This window comes from Corapipo altera, unplaced genomic scaffold, assembly GCF_003945725.1.
Source record: "Corapipo altera isolate COAL_440 unplaced genomic scaffold, ASM394572v1 23b, whole genome shotgun sequence".
NCBI classification, from domain to species: domain Eukaryota; kingdom Metazoa; phylum Chordata; class Aves; order Passeriformes; family Pipridae; genus Corapipo; species Corapipo altera.
In genome coordinates, this window is record NW_020884885.1 from 4,585,013 (window position 1) to 4,600,505 (window position 15,493).

Consider the following 15,493-nt stretch of genomic DNA (forward strand, 5'->3'; position numbering starts at 1 on the left):
CAGCAGCGAGGGGAGCCAAGGTCAACCCCCCCGCATTCCTTCTCCATCCCGGTCCAGCTTCAGGACGCCTTTGAGCTTCTCAGCTCTTCTCTGCAGAGCATGCTGCACTGAAAGGCTCTTTCAAGCAAGAGTCCATCATCTTCCTCCTTTCCAGGAGGTCTCAAAGGAGTTTTGGGGGCTCTGGTATCAGTTCCTACCCCCAGAACTCCGTAGTTCTGCTGCGGGCTCTCTTCTCCTCAACTCTCCTTCCAGGAGTCTTCTCTGCGGTGCTGCATGTCTGTTGCTCCGTCTTATCTCTTCTGGCTCTCTGCCACCGCTTCTCCGGTCAGTGCCAGCTCGGCTGCTGCTTTTTCTCCGGCCGCTGCCCAGTTTGGAGAAAACCTCTCCCAGCTCACAACTACAGGTACCGAGCCCAGCTTTATGCTGTTCCAGGTCCCTGTAGCCCCCAACTGGGGCTAAGGGGCCCCAGAGGCCCCGAGGGGCTCCGGGCCCCTTTCCTCGTGGCTCCTACAACAATGGCTACTTCTTCAACCAACAACAAACTACAACTCTTCTCTTCCGGTGCTTGTGATATGTTTACATTTCTGCAGGAGCGCTCATTGGGCAGAACTTCAAAACTTCCAGGGATTTCCACCCCTGGGGGTTACCACTTTTCAGCCTCTGGGGGAAAACAAGGTTCAAACCACTACACTCCATTTCTCCTTGGGTATGTGTATCAGTAGGGGGATGGCATTAGACTTTCAAAGGACAGCTTAAGTACACAGCTGAATGAAAAATATTCTTTACTCCCCTCAGGAGCCTCTTTCTGCAGACTGTATGTGTTCTTTAGTTTGTAGGCATTCCAATAGCCTTCCCATGTGTTGTTGTAGCTGATCTTTTTATGCCACTGAAATTGTGGCTGGTACATGAGGAGAAGAGCCACACTCTGTAGTGGTTGCAAATTCATCTCTTTAGCCATGGAGAACATTGCTAGCAGCTGTGAAACATCGGTCTGCTATGACAGGCAAGCTGTGATCCTGTCTGAAAACTTACCAGATGACCCAACCAGAATCTGGAGACTTCACCAAGGAAATTGCTGCAGGGAGTGCTGGGGGAGGGTGAGAATAACAAAATGGGGGGAGGACATGGGGGGTCATTGTCTTCACAGCTTGATAGTGATTCCATGTTGATTGAAAATATTGTTGTGTGACTCTAGACTGGAAATGGTGTCAAGGTAACCTAACCTTTATTACTGCTTCACCTTTTTAACAGATAAGGATCAAATCTGACCTTAGGCATTTATTTTTCTTATTACTTCCAAATCTTCAAAGAGACCTGCTTTACCCTTTTTGAAGGAATTTGGCTGTGAAGTCTGCAAACTGTAAAACTCTGCATAAGGTAAACCTATGCACAGTGACAGGTCTTCCCCATTCAGGCTTCCTTGCATTTGACCTCAAAAATGCTGTATTAAACAAACTAAAATCTGATCCTCTGATTCTCTAACCCATGTCTTTTGTATAAATTGCTTTGATAGAGATCATCTCTGTGTTGAACTTTGGCCCAAAAATGAACTGAGAATTCTAGTTCCAAACAACAGGACTCTGTGCAGGTTCCTTGTTCTGAATTAATCTGTATTCAGTCTAGGTGGAGATTCTGCTGCTTCTTGTCCAGAACTCCAAGCCTGCAAAATTGGTTAAGACTGTGGTTTACTGTTTACGATTTGGAGCGAAACTGGCTGCAAACCAAGAAATCTTATTTCACAGGTTTTGATGTTTTGAATCCCTCATATATTACTCACTAGAACAAAAGAGAGATCACACAAACTTGTGGCTCCCTGCTGTCCTCTTAAATTACTCAGTCGTACTATAGTTGGGATCTTTGCTTGAAAAAGGGGAAAACAAAGGATGAGTTTTAAGTTTGAATTAGGTGAGTGCTCTAAAATAATGGCTTTAATAATTTTAAGGTACTTTGTCTTCGACTTGGAAGCATGCCCATATACCTGAGGAAAAATGTTATTTGGAGTGCTGTATTTCTGAGTGTGTTAAAACAACAACTTTTCACAAGTAGCGAAGCAAATTTGCATCACCAGAAAGTTCACAAACAAGTCAACTTAATTCTTTGAGCTTTATGGGTGCTGCTTGTTCCTGTAACATATGCATCTCTGCATTGACACCAAAGTCACTAAGAGTGCTACCATCAAAGTGGTAAACTGTAATGGCTCAGTTTTCAACTGCAGCAGTACTAGGAAGATCTTTTTCTCCAGAAAGGTTTGCATAACTTATAGAAGTGAATCAGGTATTTTAAGTGGTAATTACCATAGGGCTTGGTTCAACCTGCAAAGTTCAAATCTGAATCTGGATCTAAACTTTCCCAGAGGCAGGGGGTGTGTTTGGACATTGTATTGGTTTGACTTATTATGGTGCAAGCTCTGTGGATTGGGATTCTGCATCTTTCCAAATATGAGACATTTAGGACCACGTTTAAATTATGTGTAATTGAAATAATATAAAATTGAATCTCATGTTGAGGAAGGTGTCTACAGCATTATGTCTGAAGGGTAATACCTTACTTTGTCTTTATTTTTTAAAAGAAGCTGTTTAAAAGCTGCAAAGAATTAGAGTTTAGAAGGCAGGTTTGGTTTGGCTAATTACTGAAGTACCTTAAGAACTTCACACAGTAAACAAGAGCTTTGGATTTCAGAGAGATTCTGTTTGAATCTTAAGATTCAACACTTTTAAAGCCACTGAATCCCAGAGACTAGAGCATTATATTAACAGAGTGCTGCTCCAGACCCCTTTTGACACATTTTCTTTTGAAGGACCAGGCCCAGGAAGAGGGAGCTCTTTGTTTGTGGGCAGAATAAACTCATTGTACACCCAAACAATTAACTCCTCAATCGACTCGCCAGCCTCTGTAAAGCACTCCACTCCCCTCTGTCTACCTCCAGTTCTATTCAGGCACTTAAGCACACCAATGTTTTTTGTTTATTATTCTGAAAAAATCCTTCACAAGAATGGTTGGAGCAGATCAACATTGTCCTCCCAGCAGCATTTATCTCCGCCTGGCAGTGAATGTGTCAATCAGGAATCAAAAAGCCAAACAGAGGAGGCTTTGAATTGTGTCACAGGGGTCAGAGTTACTTCCAGCTGTCTGTGCATGGGATAGGCTTTCTTGCAGGGTGAAGAATTGTGCTGCCAAACAAACACACTGACTACATTGGACCACAAAGTCCTTGGGGCTTGAGTGGCTTTTTTCATGTTGATGCACCTGCAAGGGAGATGTGAGAAGGAAGTGGGGGGAACTAATGCCTTCCAGAAGGCACAGGGGAAGGCTACTCATCCTATCTGGAATGCAATGCTAAAGTAAAGGCTGCCTGTATCCATATGGCATACAGAATAGTTGATGTAAAAAGAGAAAAATTACTGCAATGACAGTGCAAGTCAACCTTTACAGTTAGGAGATCATTAAGCCATACAGAGAATGTTTAGCACTTAGGCATATTTTCACCTTTTTAAGCAAAACTTTACTGTATTTTGGTCCATGTCCAAGTGTTTGGGAGTGGTTATATCCAAAGGCAGCACATTATTGCTGTTTCTTAAAATGAAGGCAATAAAGAGTGAGAACTTGCTTTTGCTGATTTGGTTTAAAAAATTGAGGTTTTCTTCTTAACAGCTGTGGGATCTCCATACATAGAAGTGGTTGGACTTGATGATCTTAAAGGTCGTTTTTAACCTAAACAATTCTATGGAAAGGAGTGTGAAAACTTGGTGGAGAAGTCTGTCTGCACTGGTGTGTTTCCATTTCAGTTGCTTGGCAAGAAATTATCTTGATTGGCTGGATTGTAAGAGTTTCATAATTTTTTTGCATGAATGCTTTCTGCACTTATATTGGCAGTATAAGTCTCTGCATAAAAGTTGCATAGACTATTAAATTAATTATGAATTTTTTTCATTTGATGTAGGGAAGGATTGTGATTAAGGAAACAACTTGCTCCTCCCCTTCAATACTGGAAAGAACACATGGTTTTGCATAAGACCCCATGTAGCGCAAACACCCCCAGACCTGGGGATAATATATAGATATGTCAAAGTTGTAAAATTGCATCTTCGAGATTCAGGAACTGCACAGACACAGGGAGCCTAGTTGGCCTGGAGAGTCTTTGCTCTTCTGACCAGAGTTACTAAAGCTGCAGAAATGAATATGTATTCAGGGGTACTGAGGCCTAGGAAAGCTCTTCTTCCTTCGTGTTGGCTTGACAGTTTTGTTGAAGGTGAACTTTGCTGCACTGAACAGGACATCCTAAGAATTTGCTTGCGGTCCTTGCTCTCTGTGCTCTACCTGTTTAGCTTCAGCTATGCTCTCTAATAGCTCAGCCAAAACCAGGTGGTAAGTGAAGGAACCACTTGACACTGGAAAAAGGCTGCCTCCTCCCAGCAGAGCCATGCACTTAAAATTCTCATCTGCTTATTCTGTCAGGCTGACTCAAGTCTGGGAGCTATTGATGTGCAAGCTGTAGACTTACAAAAAAGACCAAATTTTGTATAAGGCCTGGATGGTTGACTCTGTAAGCACCTGTGCTCTTCAAAATGGAAGAAATGTTTACAGACTGTCTCATGGATTCCACTGAGAACACAAAATTAACTTCCCATATCACATCTCCTAACCAGGAAGATACACCCACTGCAAAAGTCTTCTGTATACTTGCATCATCACATTAATAGACCAAGACCTATATGCTTCCTAAGCAACCTCAACCTTCCGTACATCACTTTTATCTCCTAACTTTCCCCTTTATCTGGCTTCCATTACGTGGCTTGAGGTAAGAAAGTTGATTCACAGCAGCAGGCAGTTACTTCACGGTTTTTTCATAGTAATTACTGCTTTTTTACGTCAGGGAGTTTAGTTTTCTCCTGACATAAAGAGCTGCTCTTGGCCTCAGAGCTTGTCATTCAGAGCAAAAAGATCACTTTAACAGTTGTCTTTTGCATGAACTGAATCTCCTTGTCCCTCAACCCCAGTGTATGCTGCAGTCATTTCAGATGTGGATCCTTGCTAGTTATTCTGCAAGGATAAGGCTAAGGGAGGGGAATCCTGGTGAGAGTATAAAATTCTTGCCTAGCGCTAGCAGTAGATCAGGACATGCAAGTAATTGTCCCTGTTTTGAGTTATCGTTAGACCAATGCAATAAAAACTGTTCTTGCTTATGAGCTTCTGATAGCAGTAGCGCAAGTGGGCTTCTGGTTTATAGCCATGGTGTCTTAATGTGCAAATAACTTACGGAATCTCATTTTGATCTGCCTATTTACTCTTATCCTGTGGCAAGATAAAAGTACCATTTTAAAGTTGACAGCAGTTGAGCCAGAAAAATTTGTTTAACTCTTACAAGTGTACCCTAGGAAAAGGAAACTAACCGAAGAGTTTTGTAGCTTTAAAATGTTGTTCCAAGAAGAGATATTCTGTATAGTGTTTGTTAAAAATTTTCAGGTATGTAAAATAGAACTTATTCCTTGTTTAGGAGGAGCCAACAGGCCAGTGGAACAAATGTTCAGTGTGACGAACAGAGTACTGAATGAGAGGAAAAATCAAATAGGAGTAGACAAGTGTTGGGGTGGTTTTTCTGCCCAATGGGAACAGCAGTGAAATTTTTTGCCATAAGCTAGCTTGAAACACTGAGACCTATTGAGAATTCTCTAGTTTAAGAAAAAGATTTGGTAATTTCAGAGTAAGAAGCTGGCACCTGGGAAGTGAGCATGGTGTTTTTAATGAAGTGCAATTTTTGTCTTTTATGTGACTATTTCATGACCTTTAAAAAATAATCAGAAATATCCTTGGCTTTTGATTTTTGAAAAATGGTGAATGTAATTACAGGGCTCTTGTCTATTGCATTTTTTTCTTGTATGTGTGATGAAAGAACTGTACTTGCTTAAACAACAGGGGAGTAATTATACTTCCCTATATTTGCAAAACCCTTAATACTGTACTGGGTGCTGCTACAATGTGGACTTAGTGACAATTTGGTCTTAGTAGCCCAGTAAGGAAATGATTGTGTAATTCACTGAGCCATTTTACCGAGATTATCTTAAACAGTAGCTTTAAACTGAGGGGTTTATTTAATACGCTTCAGTAGCTTAATGCCTAGCTTCGTACCTAAGCTGCTGCAAAATTCTCTTTCTTTAAGAAGAATGTATTTCACAAATTGTAATTGCTGCTGTGTTCTTCTAACATACACAAATCTAAAAGAAGTCCCCTGAACCTGAAGTATCCTTAGTTCTGCCGAAGTTCACATAGTGCTGTGGCTCAAATCCACTTCTAATTTTTTCCCACTGTTGGCTTCTGAGTTGCTGCTTTAAATCTGAAAAGCAATTCTGTAATTACTTGGTGCAGAAGCATTCATGAGAACAATAAGAAGAAACTTATTATCATACTGGTCTTTTTTTATGTCAGGTCTCTTCCTTTTTTGTATAACTTAAGAATTATTCACTTTACAATTGTTCTATGAGTGTCTTCAGCAGTTTTGGGTTGGTTTCTCAATCTGTAAAACCAATCATGCTAATTACATACTGTTCACTGCTTTTTTACAGTGTAAAGTGTCATCCTAAATAAATAACAAACCATAGTTGTGGTTTCTGGAATCTTGCAGAAGCAGAGCAGCCTACTCTAACAAAAAAGTCAAGATCAGCTATTTACTTTTATCCAAAGATTTTTAAAGGGCAGAATCATTCTCCTTGTAATTTAAACAATATTCAGGGTTTTTTTCCAAGTCAGTTGCTCAAACTTAAAAAAAAGTACTGCCTATCCATGTAACTGGCAATGCCCAATAACAGGAAAGCTCAGAACAAGAGTTGACTGAGGAATGGTAAGAATTTTTCTTCCAAGTATTTTTTGTTATGTTTGCAGTTAAGCATAAAACCAAATACAATGATGAAGAGGGAAAATGAGAACAGGGCATCTCTCACTCATTTCTGTCAACCTCCTTTATTCAGTGTATCTCTGCGGTTGAAATGGAATTATCAGCATGTTTTTGCTTTCTGTGAATTAGATTACTTTATGTGGAAATGCATAAAATTAAGGAGAAGTGGAAGAGGTGTTCAGACTTTTGCTCACTTTATAAAACTGCAAATACAGGTATGGGTAAAAAAAGTCTACAAGCTTGTTTTATCCCTCTACCCTTTCTTTCCTGTTCCAATGGTCTCTTACTTTTGTGAATGGAACTGATACAAGGGAAGGCTAAGGGCAGTTACTTCTACCTCTGTCCCATGTACCTTTCCTCCAAATATTGTTTGCCCTGTGCATCTGTTGGCCATGGAGATGGAGGCAAGCCTAACTTTTCTGGCATGGACTCCTCCCTCCAACAGATTTTCACTGTGTAAGTTTACATTTTGGGTTACTGCCCACTTTGCCTAGTGTCATTTTTGCCCATAACACATGCAAAAAATAGTTACTAGAAATTGCAAGTTTTAAGTTCCTATATTTCAAAAGGAAAAAAAAACTCCAACAATTCCAGGTGAAGTAGGTTGACCCTGGCTGGATACCAGGCACCCACTAAAGCCGCTCTCTTCCCTCTACAACTGGACAGGGGAGAAAATATAACGAAGGGTTCATGAGTTGAGATAAGGTCTGGAAGAGATCACTCACCGATCACCATCATGGGCAAAACAGACTCAGCTTGGGGATATTAACTGAATTTTTTACTAACAAAATCACAGCAGGATAATGAGAAATAAAATAAATCTTAAAAACACTTTCCCTCACCCCTCCTTCCTTTTGAGCTCTCCCTGCTGCCCCCAAGCAGCACAGGTAGACTGGGAATGGGGGTTATGGTTGGTTCATCACAAGTTCCTGCTGCTGCTCAGGGAGAAGAGTCCTTCCCCTGATCCACTGTGGGGTCCCTCCTATGGGAGACAGTTCTCCATGAAGTTTCCCAGCATGAGTCCCTCCCATGGGCAGTTCTTCACAAATGGCTGGAACATGGGTCACTTTTCCATGGGGTGCAGTCCTTAAGGCAGAGGCTGCTCCATTGTAGGTCCCCCACAGGCCCACAATCTTACCAGGAAAGCCTGCTCCAGCATGGGCTCTTCTCTCCATGGCTCAGCAGGTCCTTGCCAGGACCGTGCTCCAGCATGGGTTTCCCACAGGTTCACAGCCTCCTTCAGGCATCCACCTACTACAGCGCAGGTCTCCTCCAGGGGCTGCAGGTGGATCTCTGCATCCCCATGGTCCCCTGTGGGCTGCAGGGGCACAGCTGCTTCACCATGGTCTGCACCACGGGCTGCAGGGGAACCTCAGCTCCAGTGCCTGGAGCCTCCTACCCCTCCTTCTCCACTGACCTTGCTCTCTGCAGAGTTGTTCCTCTCACATATTCTCACTCTGCTGTTCTCTGGTTGTAATTATATCTGCACAACAACTTAGTTTTCCTTCTTAAATACATTATCATAGAGGCATTACCACCCTTTCTGATTGGCTTGGCTTTGGCCAGTGGCACGTCCATCTTGGAGCCAGCTGGCATTGGCTCTACTGGACATGGAGGAAGCTTCTAGCAGCTTCTCACAGAAGCCACCCTGGTAGCCCCTCCCCACTACCAAAAGCTGGCCACACAAACCTAATACACTAGGCTATTCTCGTTTTTAGTTTAACTACCAACAACATTCTATTTTCTAATCTTGCATTGTAATAAGAGACTTTGCAGCTTTTTACAGTTAAACTTGCTCACAGTCAAAAATTTTGCCTCAGTAAAAGCTATGCCAATATTCTAGTGCTGTGTAAAGATGCTCCAAACTGGGACTTGAAATCTGGGTCCCTCTGTGCCCTGAGGAAATTAGACTCAGCCTGAATCCAGGCTGGACCTGTAGATATGATGGATAGGTGTACTAAGCCAAAGAAATTGTAAACTGAACACTTTTCTCTGTGGTCTATCTCTAAATATCAAGATTTATGTTTCCTGTGGAACATTTCTTTGGTTGAAGCTTTTAATTATGAAAGAATTGTGGTCAGAAGACATGGAGCATTCTTGCACATGAGAAACCTAATGTAAGAGAAGTAATTTTCCCACAATTTTGCAATTAGAAGACATTGTCACCACATTACAATTAGAGAACACCTTGATAAAGTCATTTTAAGAAAAAAGATTTGCTATTGACCATCCCTTTCTAACAGCTCTGCAGTGAATACTGGTTCCAGGTTCTACACAGGTAAGTTTCAGAAGAAGACTTTTTCTTTTGAACAAAAGCAATGAGGAGAAAGACACAATGAGACAGCAATCTCCAGACCTCTGCTGTCTCAGGAAATGGCCTGTGTGAAACTAAATTGACTTGAAACTAAAAAGCTGATTGCTTGATCAGTGCAACAAGGGGAAACTACCAGGTGACAAATACCAATGGTTTGTGGAGGGAGGGGGGAGGCTTTTAAAGTCTAAGGATAGTGCTTGATGCATGTTTTATGTAAACTGTTACTCCTGTTAGCATAAAATGATTTCATTCTGTCTGTCTTCTTTCTCTTCTGGACTTGGCCGGGCCATGTACAAATCCCAATCATTCAACTGTACTGGAGAGTAGATAGTATTTACCTCAATAATGGTAGTTTCTTTTCGGTTCTTTTTAACCCTCAATTCAGATGATGGTTCGAAGCCAACGCCTACCATGGAAACCCAGCCTATTTTCGATGGAGAAGGTAAGAACATCCCTTAAAATAACAACAAAAAAAGCTACTTCCCTCTCCCTTTTCTCTAGGGTTTATGGCTTAAATGCTTTCTTATCCTGCAAAGCAGAAAAACCAGTGAATCTCGTAAGTTATCCAAATTTCACAGTGCCCTTGGGACCTCAGGCATTTTCCCTAATCCTTTTACATCCTCCCTACTCTTCTGGAATCCAACAATAACACCAGTTGACCAGATTCTTGGCATCATCTTTGAGTAAAAAGTGTCAGGGCAAATAAGAAAAGGTGTATCAAGTCAGAAATGGCAACTTCCTTTAGACTGTCCTTACCCCTTTACTGTCTCCACACTCATGATGCTAATGCTGGGAGTTTCATAACCTCTGCAGTGTGTTACAGCTTCACAAAGGGAAGGGTAATGCTAAACCACAGCTTGTGAATGTTGACTTGGATGAAAATTGCTGGGAGGTTTCTTTATTTAGCGATTGCTTTCATTGACGCACACACTATTTAAGCAAATGAAGTCATTGTCCTAGGCCCACTTGATTCATGGCCCACCCAGGCAGTTTCCTTCTCAAACGGGCAATCTTGCAATTGTATTATTTTGGATAGGGAATTTCAGACTTCAGTCTACCGGAAGCCTTTATACAAGGATAAAATGGCTGTCATCACAGAGGGTTCAAGCCTTTTACACATACAAACATAAATACCTGTGGGGATAGTGGTCCTTTGGTAATGAACGGGCCTAGTAGCAGCTGCTTATATCTTGCATATTGCTTAGAAGTAGTGCATGTTTTCTGCAGGTTTAAACCCACAGCCATTATAGTAAAGCTATAGGCCAAAGTATGAACCACTCTGTGACATATCTGAAACTGCGGATCATAAGGCAGTGAGGGAAAGCCTGTGCATTTCATAGTGGTATGCTGTACTTCACTTTTTTTTTTTAAACTGGGTCGAAGTCAGAAATGGAGACTACTGAGCAAAAGTAGGTGGTACTGTACTGTTGATGGTTTATACCTTCTTGTAAAAATAGGTGATGGGGTGGGGTTTTATTGTTGCTAAAATAAGCTTATTTAATGGCAAGATGCTGTGGTCCTATCACTTCCATTTAGTGATCGTAGATTTGTAAGAATCTTCTTGTGAACTTTAAGAAACGGCAAAACCCTCAGAGCAAAAAGCATTCTCAAATAAACAAAGGAGACTGAAGCCATGCTGACTATCTCTTGTTTATATCAAAAGAAAGTTCCTCCTGGCAGCAAGCTGATACTGTATTAAATTACTGTTTGTAATCACAAACTTCTGACCTTTAAGTCTTCTCCTGAGAGGGGGCTCATAGATATTCAAAGGAAAGAATGCGCTAGTAGAATGCAGGAATGAGATTGTGATTAATACAACCTATTCAGAGGCTCCTTCTGGGAGAGGCTCAACGTTTTGGTCAAATGAACTGGGCAAAATTCTTGAAGTAGTATGGTGAACAGACCTTTTCTGGTCCTTCTGGGGACAGGCAGAGTCTGAAAAAAAGTGTTATCCTCTCTTCTATGAAAAACATTTTCAATCAAAAACTTTCACATTGATTTGTAGGTGGACTCAAGTCTGATAAATGGACTTGGACTGTGTGATGAAAGATTGCCTCTCACAAATGTTACAATATATTATGCAAGACCTTATCTACTAGACTTTGAGTGAGAATGACTAATGCAATGGCTTCCTATTGTATTAGTGGTGTCCCTTATGACTAGGGAGAAGAGACTGACAGGCAGATTAATCAAGCTATGCATCGATGAATAACCTCTTCTGAGTTTGTCACTCTATATTTTTGTCATCTCTACCAGTAAAATAGGACTAACTAGATTTCACTGGTGGTTGTAACAATAAGCACAAGAAAACCCATTCTGTGCCTGACCAAAGGTTTGTGTAATCCACTACGTTTTGAGTATGCTGCCTCCAACAGTCCGTTAAAGTGGGTAGACCAGGAAGAGTAATAAGCATTTGACTTTGAAGGTGTCCTAATAGCAGCCTTCCAGTATCTCCAGGGAAGTTTTTCAAGAAGATGGAGCCAGGCTCTTCATATTAATGCATGTTGAGAGACAACAGTCACAAATTGAAACAAAATGGTTGGACTGAATATAAGGAAAAACTTTGTCACCCTGAGGACAATGAGGTAGTGGAACAGACGGCCCAGAGAAGTGATATTCTGTGCTTCCTTTCTGAGCCAGCTGGATAAAGCACAGGGGCAGATTGACTCTGGCAGCTGTGTTCTGGGGTACCTCAGTCAAAGCATCACCAGCCAGTCCAGGTGATTGTCCTGCTCTGCTCTGCACTGGTGTGACCTCACCTTGAATATTGTGGCAGTTTTGGACACCACATTATAAGAAAGACATAAGCTCTTAGAGAGTGTCCAAAGGAGGGCAACAAAGATGGTGAAGAGCCTTGAGGGGAAACCATATGAGGAGTGGCTGAGGTCACTTGGTCTGTTCAGCCTCGAGAAGAGGAGACTGAGGGGAGACTTCCTTGCAGTCTACAACTTCTGCAGGAGGGAAAGAGAAGGGGTGGGATCTGATCTCTTCTCTGTGGTGACGAGTGATGGGACCAGAGGGAACAAGATGAAGCTGTGTCAGGGCAGGATTAGGTTGGATATTAGAAAAAAGTTCTTCACCCAGAGCGTGGTTGGGCACTGGAACAGGCTCCACAGGCAAGTGGTCACAGCACCAGCCTGCCAGAGTTCAAGAAGCATTTGGACAATGCTCTTAGGAGCATTGGAGCTGTCCTGTGTGGGGCCAGGAGTTGGACTTGATTTGTGTGGGTCCCATCCAGCTCAGGATATTCTATGATTCTAAAATCCTAAGCAACTTGATCTGTTCTTCTAGCTGACCCTATCTGGATCAGAAAGTTGGACTAGACACCTCAGGATGTCATCCTGAACAATCCCTTGATTCTATGTGAGCAAACATGTCGCGATACTTCACTAGAATACTCTCCCAATGCCCCTGGCTAGGTCTTCCTGAGGAATAGCTTGTACTTCATGTCTGACACAAATGGCAGATGACAGAAAAGGGCAAAAGAGTTATCAGTTCACCCATCAGGTCTAGAATCTTCATAGATGTTCAGAGGAATTGAAGTCCAGATCCTGTTCCATTTCATTGGGTTTGAGAACTGATGGGTTCCTGTAAGCCTATATATTCAAAGTCAGGCAGTCAGGGTGGAGCTGATAGCAACATGAATGGACAATAAAAATGTGAATTTTTTTTCATGTTTTGCCTTTGGTCGCCTACCTTCAATACACAAGAGGCTGACTCTTTTCAAAGGGCATTAAATGCACTCAGCTTCCCCTGAAATGTGTGATACCTCTTGGACCTCAACATTTTCAAGACGAAGGTTCACCTGTCTCATCTTTTCACCTACATTAGAGGATAAAGAAAATTCACATTTCAGGCATAAGTTCTCCTCCCACTCCATACCATCCTTCCTGAGGGCATAAGACAGCAGTGCCAGAGATAATGTAAATCAGATAAATTAAATTCTGCCATCCAAGGTTTAAATCATAAATCAGCCATCTCTTTAAAATTATTTCATATCATTACAATGCAGGTCTTAGAGGTGTTTATAGTGAATCTTAGGACAAGATTCTCCTCTGCTGAAGACTGTTTCATTAATATCCCTGCTATAGCTTTAAAAAATTGTATTCCCTCCTGCACTTACAGGTTCTGTTTATTTTGCATTCACCCTCTATTTAGTTTCAATATGCAAGATGTAGTAATTTCCTAGAGATATCTTCTTTAAACACCTTTTCTTTCTCTTAATTCAGTGGTAATCTACTCTGTCCACATATCTGTTGTTCAGACGAGTCTGTGTTGCTTGCCTGTATTCAAAAATAATGTCCAAGTCAAACCGATTTTTATGCGAGATTCCGAAGGAATAATTTCTTTTTCTTTTTCTTTCTCCTCTTTTCCCAGAATTCTTTTATGCAGCTTTCAACCTCACTGAAAGATGTGCACCACTGTGTTTCTAAAGACCTTTATTCATTCTTCAGCATCTATTGACTTTGGTTGTCCCTCCTTTTTCAGCTATAGACATATCCAGTCCATATGGTACAGAGTCAGTGCTAAATTTCATCCCAGATTTTGGCCCTTTGTTGGGAGAACTACTTCAGATTAAACATTGGATAAGAGCTGGGAAGGGGAGAAGCATAGAAATAGAAATAGAAATAATCCATAAATCCATTCATTAAAATAGTGTAGTGAAACCTGCAGATAGGACAATTTTTGATATTCCAACAGTAACAAAAGTTTGCTTAACAGTGTTCAACTAATATTTCCTTGTGAAAAAAATGCCCTTAACACAACTACCATAATGCCTACAATCAACATTGCTGAAAATATTTAGGAAGGAGAAAATTCTTTTTTTTTTCCCTTCATACTCTTGTAATGTATAATCAGTTTCTCTTGTAGTCAACTAGCTTCTCCCTTTGCTGAGCAGATCCATGTAAATGTCAACAAGGGAGTAGGAAAAACTTTTGCAAAAACTTCTTAGAGGAACTATTTAAGGTGTGTTCTTGTGGAAACTAAATTTTTTTTCAAAAAGTATCAGTTTTGAAAATGCCACTTGAGGTGCTCTAGCCAATGGTATCTAGTATTGCTTTGCTCAATTCTAGTCAAATGCTGAGGTTGTATCATTTCTGTGGATTAGGGCAGGTTCTGATGTGTTTTAAAGTTGATTATAACACACCTCAGAGGAGGTGCTCTAAGCACTTTTTCCCCACAAATTTATGTTTAGATGTCTTGGTTAGTGCATCAGACATGCTTTTCTAACCAGGACTTGTTTCTTTAATAGACTGACTTTCAAGTCTTTCCAGAAATATCTTCATGTCTCTGCCTATTTATTTTGGATTTTGTTGTTGCTTGTTTCAGGGAACTGACTGTGGCCAGCTTTTCTTGGGCTGTTAGAGTAATATTTAAGGTCTGGATTGACTTAATTTAAAATATGGGTTTCGTATGTACTTTCAGGAGAAACAAAATATACTATAGCACACAATATAATCTTTGAGATCTCTAAGTCCTGAAGAGAAAGGCTTTAGACTTGAGAAATTAGGAAGTGGGGGATAGAGGGATTTAATAAAAATGTTTTACCAGCAGAGAGGTACTCCCTGGAATGTGAAGATAATGAGATAGCCTTGTGGAAGACTTACAAATGGTGGTTCATAAAAGGTGGAAGATCTCACCAGGAGATGAGCCTGTCTCTACAAAGATGATGGATCAGTTAAGGCACGATTGCAGCAAATGTTTTGTCTTGTGTGAAGACAGATTGAAAGAGCAGAGATTGTCAAGCTTGGAGAAGGGAAGGTTCTGAGGAAACCTTGATAGCACCTTCTAGTCCCTGAAGTGAACCTACAAGAAAGCTGGAGAGAGATTTTTAACAAGGGCATGTAGTGACAGGACGAGAGCTAGTGGCTTCAAACTGACAGGGTAGGTTTGGATTAGATATAAGGAGAAAATTCTTTACTGTGAATGTGGTGAGGCACTGAAACAGGTTGCTCAGAGAAGTTGTGGATACCCCATCCCTGTAATTGTTCAAGGCTGGGTTGGATGAGTCTTGGAGCAACCTGGTCTAGTGGAAGGTGTTCCTGCATATGGCAGGGGGGTAGAAACTAAATGATCTTTAAGGTCCCTTCCAACCCAAACCATTATATGAGTCTGATTAACAACCATGTGTATTTACTAGTTGCTGTAGTTTCTCTAAGGATGTTATTTTTTCTCTTTCAGAAATCACAGCACCAACCCTTTGGATTAAGCACTTGGTCATCAAAGATTCCAAATTGAACAGCTCCAGTATAAGAAATTCAGGTAATGTTCCATCTAAAAAAAATTTC

General features: G+C 41.1%; 1 protein-coding gene across 12 annotated transcripts in view; it reads left to right on the forward strand.

Moving 5' to 3' along the window:
- The window catches only part of SMOC1 (SPARC related modular calcium binding 1), a 142,073-nt gene that overhangs the window by 82,455 nt on the left and 44,125 nt on the right, over positions 1-15,493 (forward strand). For 9 of the 12 annotated variants that reach the window (XM_027642086.1, XM_027642088.1, XM_027642089.1 and 6 more), the window contains 2 exons: positions 9,556-9,645; positions 15,387-15,467. In XM_027642086.1, the coding sequence (XP_027497887.1) occupies positions 9,556-9,645; positions 15,387-15,467 (171 nt within the window). The remainder of the gene's footprint in view (positions 1-9,555; positions 9,646-15,386; positions 15,468-15,493) is intronic. The other 3 variants (XM_027642091.1, XM_027642092.1, XM_027642097.1) reach the window with 2 other exon arrangements.